Source organism: Zerene cesonia, chromosome 16 (genome assembly GCF_012273895.1).
Source record: "Zerene cesonia ecotype Mississippi chromosome 16, Zerene_cesonia_1.1, whole genome shotgun sequence".
Classification (NCBI taxonomy): domain Eukaryota; kingdom Metazoa; phylum Arthropoda; class Insecta; order Lepidoptera; family Pieridae; genus Zerene; species Zerene cesonia.
Window position 1 is genome coordinate 1,567,704 of NC_052117.1, and position 7,921 is coordinate 1,575,624.

At 31.6% G+C, this 7,921-nt stretch overlaps 2 protein-coding genes across 2 annotated transcripts; one reads left to right on the forward strand and one right to left on the reverse strand.

Annotated features, from left to right (window-relative positions):
• The first annotated feature begins 839 nt into the window (after window positions 1-839).
• Window positions 840-2,129, forward strand: LOC119832747 (nuclear nucleic acid-binding protein C1D-like). Its single transcript, XM_038356475.1, has one exon. It carries the CDS (start codon window positions 1,017-1,019, stop codon window positions 1,461-1,463), a length of 447 nt encoding a protein of 148 aa, XP_038212403.1. The 5' UTR covers window positions 840-1,016; the 3' UTR covers window positions 1,464-2,129.
• Window positions 1,945-5,822, reverse strand: LOC119832746 (ADP-dependent glucokinase). Its single transcript, XM_038356474.1, has 3 exons — window positions 5,289-5,822; window positions 4,654-5,096; window positions 1,945-3,992 (listed from the first exon to the last, which is right to left on the reverse strand). Exons 1-3 carry the CDS (start codon window positions 5,621-5,623, stop codon window positions 3,301-3,303), a joined length of 1,470 nt encoding a protein of 489 aa, XP_038212402.1. The 5' UTR covers window positions 5,624-5,822; the 3' UTR covers window positions 1,945-3,300.
• Between the last annotated feature and the right edge of the window lie 2,099 nt (window positions 5,823-7,921).

Below are 7,921 nucleotides of genomic sequence, written 5' to 3' on the forward strand. Positions count from 1 at the left end.
TACATGCGCAGATAAATTGAAAAATCAATTTTTTTTCCTGCACGCTCGCCCGGTCTCGAACCCCGACTTATCGATTTTGAAGTCCGAGGTTCTCACCACTGAGACAATCTCCTGGGTGTAATTGTAAAATACATAAATGAGTTGTGTCAGTTACGCCACTTATAACTCAACAATGGCTGAACGGAGGTTTATGATGTTTTGTACATTTGATTTATCTTTAAAGTTTAGGGTAAAAAGTAACTAAAAACCTTGCTTCCTGCGGCTGTTTTTATATGTGTATGTAAGTTTAGATCTTTAAAACTACACAACAGATTTTGATGGGGTCTTTTTTAATAGAGTGATTCAAGAGGAAGGTTTATATGTACAATAACATCTATTAAATTGCGCAGAATTTAGTGCGTGCGAAGCCGCGGGAAAATTTTTATAAAAGAATTAAAATAACAAATATCAGAGGTTTTGGTCGGTTATTCCCCCTTTCGTTGAATATTTCGAAAATTCGCCATGAAAGAAGTTCGTAGATGCGGCATTGTAAACGTCTAAAATAACGTTGCTAGTATCGTTTTATTCAAAGGCCCTCATTTGGGGAAAGTAGATAATATATGGAAAAGGTTAATGTTGTGGTGGTGTGAGAAGTTTGAATTTCAATGTAATCATTTTTTCATTAGAGCCATATTTATTTACAGAACACATTTACTGCAGGTTTAATTCACAGTAGTAGGAGGACAATTTGTGACCTGCCATAATTTGTTCATACTTTCAGCGTGAGACGTCTTTTGTAGTAAAAATTCTCACTGTCACCAAACTGTCAAGTTGTCATCTACCGCCGACCATTGACAACATACTCTAGCTAAGTATCTACTTTTGTATAGCTAGAGGTTATAAAGAAAAATTGCAATTTATATCGCATTTCAACATTTCATCTGGATCGTGCGTGGCGCAGATATAGTGTGTATTCCTAATCTAGCGTCAAAAAGATCATTTACGGAATCAAAATTAATTTCAATCGTGTTTTAAACATGGAACAATCGACCAAAATGAATTGGGATCTAAAATATGGTGAGTTAGCCAAAGATGAAGATTTTGTTAGCAAATGCGAAAATCTCAAGGAGAATTTAATTGAAGTTCAACAAGTACTTGATAAACTTCTTCCGCTGAAAGCACAATACGATAAAATGCCACTACCGGCACAAATAGAATTAGATTTGTTCCTTGCGTTCACTTTAAATTCTTTGCACTGGATCCAGTTAAGAATTCAGGGTATAGATCCGTCAACACATCCTATAAAACATGAGCTTCAACGAGTAAAGGCTGCTATCCAAAAATGGCAGGAAGTCCAGGATCGTGATAAGAGACCCACTATGGACATCGATGCGGCCAAGAGGTTCATTAAGAGTGGTTTGTACGAACCGTATCGAGCAACAGGCCAACCACAAAACAAAAAAATTAAATTCTCAGATGATTAAGCAACTTGGTTTTCAGAATTAACCCCTATTTAAAGACTGAGATATCAGAATATCTATTGTTAATTTGTTATATTTTGTCTTTTTGCAAGACATTTTAGAATAAGTTCTGTTACCAAGAGTTAACTCTTGAAGTTTTAGTTGTTATCTCTACAATACTATAATATTATCAGACAAGGTATATGTGTCTGCAAAAGTTTGTTAACATTAATTAGTTTATGTGTACTCAGATAATTAGTTATAAGTTTGTTATAATGAATTTTAGGTATTACATCCATATTTCTAAATAGAATACCTGTCATACCATCAGGTAATTATGAAATTTTCCAACCACCCACCATTGTGCACTATTATATACTATCTACATCTATGGTAGTTATTATAAATGTATTCTAATACACAATACTAGAAAAAGAAAACTCACAAATTCTAGTCGAGTATATTTGGGGAATTTAATTTACCAAATAATAAAACAACAATATAAGAACATATTGATATAATTAAAAGCCATTGGAGTGTATATTTTGTCCCAAGGAATGTTAGGAGATTGTGGGATTTATAAATTTACATTAAACATTTGATAGTTTTAAGTTATAACTAAAGTTATCTTAGCTGTAACATTTATACCAATATTGTAACACTTTGTCTATGAATAAATATTAAAATGCCTTGTGTAGTTTCATTTAGCAACATTCAAGTTTTTTTTTTAATAATAAAAGTGGCAAATACAATATTTTTTTATTTAAAATTGCATTACAATGCTTTATAAATAAAAATATTGAAATACATATATAATGGGGGATCATAAAATTTTTCAATTTAAATATTTTTCATTAACCTATTTGCAACTTCCTCATATAGTCGAGATTTTTGTCTGAATAAAAATTTGAAATTTTTGATTTAACACTTGATGAGAAAATTGTATTAATGATTTAATAACTAGATTTAGTTTATAAGTAACAGGTCCATTATTTATTATTCGAAAAATTTTATCAGACTTCACAATTAACAAAATCATTAACAATAAAAAGATAGTAAAATAAATTTCCTCCCAAAATTTGCATAAAGCAAACATTTTCTTAAAACAAGTATTTTTTTTTATTTCTACAATCATGCATGAACAATCGCTAGAAAACATATATTTTTTTTCTAATTTTCCTAATAATTTAGATCAACCCTCATTTCCAAGTGCAATGAGTGATTTATTGCAAAGACAATAAATTTGCTTGAAGCGACAAATAAAAAAGGGGAAATTAATTTTTTATTGCTATGAAACTACCCACACCTACTTTAATTCATTATTTTTAATGGGCCAATTAAGTGATATACCTATTTGATCATTCCATTTTAACAGACAAATTGATGCGGGAATTGTAAACCTTTTGTGAATAGCATATTATTAATAAGCGTCTCGATCGACCTGTCTAAACATCTTCATTGAATTTTAGAGACTGTAATATCGTTAAAAGCTATTTTTTTAATATTTGTGCAATGCCAAAGAAGTGGCATGGCACACAAAAAGTTCTAAATAAATTTATTAAGCAAATAAAATAAATACCTAATGACTTACATTGTTCTTACAGCACGAGATGTGAGCATAAACTTTCCAATGGTAAAGAACTATTTCTAGTTGATTCAACTATACCTCTTACAATTCAATGTTAATTTCGATAATAACTTTAAAAATTCAATTAACTATAACATATTCAACAGATAAAAACAATTGATATGCTCTATTATTGCTAAGATTTTGATCTAGAAATTGAATTGCTATTGTTCATTGCTTACATAAAATAGTTCATGCTCATTTCTAGCTGTGAATAAAGTGTTATGACTAAAATCATTTCTCCACCTGTAAAACCAACCCAGCTGCTGATATGTTATCCCCTGCGCCCGCAGTCAACTGAGCCTCTGTACATATAAGCACTGGGGCTACACAAATTTCGACTTTATCCCCATCCAATTCTTCGTCCCAGCATGCCACTGGCTTAGTTGGCTCGAAGAACACTCTACTATTGTTATCATTATCGGTTGTTGTTGAAAAACTATCATCCAATAATAATTTTGATTTATCTAGTGATATTTTTTGTGTGTTGCAAACATATCTGTGTGCCGTCAATGATGCTTTAGCTGCCGCAGCCTCTGTCCGTTTCCAATCAGAATTTTTAACTGTTAAAATAGCTTGGTATGCTAATGTATGTACGTGGATACGCGTTATTTTTCTTTTGCTATTGAATTCTTTGTTTTTCTGACGTATGAGATGGAATGTTTTCCGCATTTGGTCCAATGCTGTCGCCACTCTTGGGTTAGAGTCGGCGACCACCATAACTTCACCGTATTCTAATACATTGTATAAATTAGAGAGTTCTTGTTCATTCATACCCACTGAGTCAACATAAGGTAAAACTTTAGTAGTCAAATGTGTGAGAAGTTCTAAGTCCACATAGCTGGCCATTTCAAAATGTGACAGTGTGTTGAGAGGCTGTGATAAAATTTGTTCTTTGACTAGATCTAATCTTTCTGCTCTCAAATCTGCAAAAAATACGTGTAAGTATATACATTAGGAAATGACGGATGTATACTATATGCTATGCTAAAGCGAAAGATCAAAGTTTCAAATCCACTTTATGCAATTTTTTTCAAAACTCGGTCAGTTTTCAAGTATGTAATTGTACTGCTTAAAAAGTGCTTTAAAGGAGGAACTTTTAAAGAAACAAAAAAGTTTGATCACGAGGTGGTATTCTAATTAGCATAATTTTGCCAAACCGTAGCAAAAAGACGCGGGTTCACATTTTCGTTGCAATAAAATTTTTCAATTCTTTAAAAATTTGTCATATACGAAGCATTTCATTACTTTTAAACTCAAAACTGCTTTAAAGGCTCTCAGAATAAATATAATTCAGTATTGAAAATGAAAACTAGAAATGTTATAAATGCATATATAACATCAACACAGCAATCAATGCAAATGACGTTACAATTAACAACAACCTAGTCAATTAATACAGAATTGTCATATTCACATACTAAAAAAACAAAGAAATTATATACATTTAAATGTATGTTACTTTTTTTCAGAAATGCCGGATGTGGATGAAATTAAGCACAAAGGTAGATTAAAGTTTTGATACCATATAGACATTGATTTATGTGTGAAGGGAAGTATTCAATCTTTAATCAGAACTTGGTTTACCTTTTCCATTCTGTTTAAACGGAAAATTATCCATCATTTGTAGCCCGCTGATAACAAGAAGATTTGGTGTGAACTTGACCAAATGTTCTCCGAGCTTCTCCAATGAACTTAGCAATGGATTATTTTCATCATTATGCATTATGTATCTATTAGCTCTGGGGGATTTGTACGCCCCAAATTGTTCATCAGCCTTATACTCGAGAATCATGTGAATATCATCTTTTACTGCTTCATTCTCTTCGCCGCCCACTATTTCTATTTCCTCAGGAATGTACGCTTTCAGCTTGTTACTCATTTTTGCAGCTAGTAACACTTTCCAGCCTTCAATGAAGAATCTTTTAGCCATCAATGGGGCATTGCCGCCGATCGCCCATCTAGTGTCTGATAATTTCAATGCTTGTTCTACTAATTCGTCATATAATTCACTGTTGGACATGAAACGCCTGAAATTGAAAAATTATGGCCCAATTAAGAAATAAAATGTAGTTTGATCAAGGCAACATAATAAAACAACCAACATTCTAAGTTCTTATTATCTAAAGTATGTTAACTACAGACACGTTTGATAATTTCACGTAAAATTTATATGCTTTCTAACAATTTCTATGCTTATTTTAAAAAGTTTTGAAACTCACTCTGCTGCAGCTCCATGTTTGAAGAAATATGCAAAGCTTTTCAAGAATTCCTGCTTAGTAGTTATTTCGTTGAAATGTTCGGGGGGCCCCTTCAAATCCCTGTAGTCCAACAATGCTGTCGCATTAACGAATAAATCATGACAAGCGCCATATCCGAGTGCGACTTTAGGCTGATTTTTCCCAACACCAACGGAATTTTCCTTCTCCAAAAATAATAGGTGCTCTTTTACTGGAGATAATCTAACGTCTCCAATATCATTTTTCCTATAATACACTGCATATAACACAATACAAAACGATAGAATAGAACCTAATTTGATCGGCGTTCCGGCCATTGTTGCGAATTATATATGAATGGATAGGTATCTGGAATGTATTGTTCAGGTCTGTTATATTGTTAACGATTCACGTCATCTCATTTTAATTATAATGAGTAAATAATGAATTTGATGATTTTATTTTCAATGATAAATACACTTCGCTGACAAGTGACAACGCAATAACTCGTAATTTTGACTTGCGTTATGTGTAATGTGTCAACGTCAGCTGTTGCACGTTTGACAATGTATTATTTTTTTGGGACGTCACGAATGAAGTACCGTATACTGGGCATAATTGAATTCATATACCCCAGCGATGAAAAAAGTAGATAGGTAAGAAAAGAGTCTTAGGAAATACCGCTTCATTGTATATATTAACTATGGATATTTATTTCAGACAAAAGTAACGAAACACAGACCATAATTATAACAAATATTTTTCTATTCTCATTAAGTAACCATGGACCAGCTGGTAATGGTGGTGTGTGAATTGTCTACACATATTTATTTAACTAAGTAATTCTTAGTAATATTCCCCAGACCCATATATTTTCTATAGGATTTTGTAGTCACTATGCAGGGTACGTGCCTAATTCGTGAACTACAATACAATACAACATAGCCGACCTGTCAAATTAAGTTTCACCTTTCGCCGTAGACTTCTTCGTGGCGCTAAAAGTGAAATCTAAAATAATCAAGAAATATTATATATTTTTGTATATGATCAATATTTATTAAATTTATCTAATAAAAACCGAAGAACTTTGCCTAATTCACTCTGCATCTATGTACTATGCATACCTATCCTAATACTAATCTTACTTTTTTTGCATTGCCAAAATGTTTAATTTGGCAAAAATATTGCGTTCAAAATGTCACTTCAGAATAAGTGACGCTTGATAAATTGTATCAAATGCGGGAATGTTTATCATATACGTCCTAATTAAACAAACGCATGTTCTTCTTACTTGATTGTTGCAAATTGTAGCAGACGACCTTTAAAGGGCACGATATGGTTATAAATACGTTTAGTTCAAAATATAATTAATATCAGTATATTATTCACAGGGCTATAAATATATACGTGACTCAGTTCACGACTAGGTTCAGTAGTGGCACCTATGCCATATACGGCGTATGACCAAAGAAGTACTCATAGACGGTTTTATGATCTAACTGATTGATTGATCACTTTATCGCTAATTTGCGACACCGTTTCGTCAAAATTGATTTATTTTTTTCCAGTATTTGTACATAGTTTCATAGAAATCGCTATATAGCGATAAGACCGCCATTTGTTTGTAATGTATATATATTAAGGTTTTTATGATGTTTCAAGAGCAATAAAGAGTTAATAAATAAATAAATAAATAGTTTTACTTTTTCTTGTGTAATTGTAATACAGGCTTGCATGCAGACTACGCGTATGGAATGTAAATCAGGTTATTAACCGACAAATATACAATTTGTGTACTATTTTATCCACATGAAATAGGTTATATATAACATAGCATCGATAACATACTATACTTGTACAGTTGGAGCACGTTTGAATTTTTTCAAAAATTTATCTGCTTACCCGAGTATAAAGAGTCGTATAATATAAATAAATCTCTGCAGCAAAAACAAATCTATAGATTTCCAATATTATGTAAAATAACTTGATATTTCAAATGTAAATTGAACGGTTCAATAATAACTTGTAAAAACACATCGCCATTTTCAATTAGTTGAATGGGTATACATCATTAATATTTACCTACTTGTAATCAAGTGGATATTATAAGAATATTGTTACAAAATAATGTCTAGTTAACCAGTTGAAGTGGCGCCATATAAACGTTTATTACAAATGTCCGACACTCCTTTTTAATATTAGGTTTAAATCAAACCAAGTATCACTCAGAATAAATCAACCAAGCATCTCGTGTGTGAAACTAGAACCGAATTACCTTTTATAGAAGTCAATCGATAAACTGTTATTTAAGTTTTAATAGAAGGTCATATCGGATATAGGTGAATAGTATTGATTCATGCTTTTTGTATTGTCTATGTCTTTAATTATTTATTGTTATTTACAATACTTGTTTCAGTAAATGAAATTAAATGATAATACCTGGTAATTTCGTTAACAAATTGATGATTGTTTGATATAAATTGATTTGCTATTGCAAAGCGATTAAAAATAAATATGGTAAAGTGATGCTGATTGTGGCAATATTTATTGAATTATTGCAATCTACTTAGTCTGGCCATAAATACTGTTACACTTAATTATAAAAAAATATTACATTTGAATTTCGAATCTGTCAT

Bases quoted from the DNA above. Each gene is read 5' to 3' on its own strand.
- LOC119832747 (XM_038356475.1), top strand. From the start codon at position 1,017: ATGGAACAATCGACCAAAATGAATTGGGATCTAAAATATGGTGAGTTA.
- LOC119832746 (XM_038356474.1), bottom strand. From the start codon at position 5,623: ATGGCCGGAACGCCGATCAAATTAGGTTCTATTCTATCGTTTTGTATT. The intron at 5,097-5,288 runs GTGAGTTTCAAA...TTTCAATTTCAG, and splicing joins AAACATGGAGCTGCAGCAGA to GCGTTTCATGTCCAACAGTG. The intron at 3,993-4,653 runs GTAAACCAAGTT...TATTTTTTGCAG, and splicing joins GTTTAAACAGAATGGAAAAG to ATTTGAGAGCAGAAAGATTA.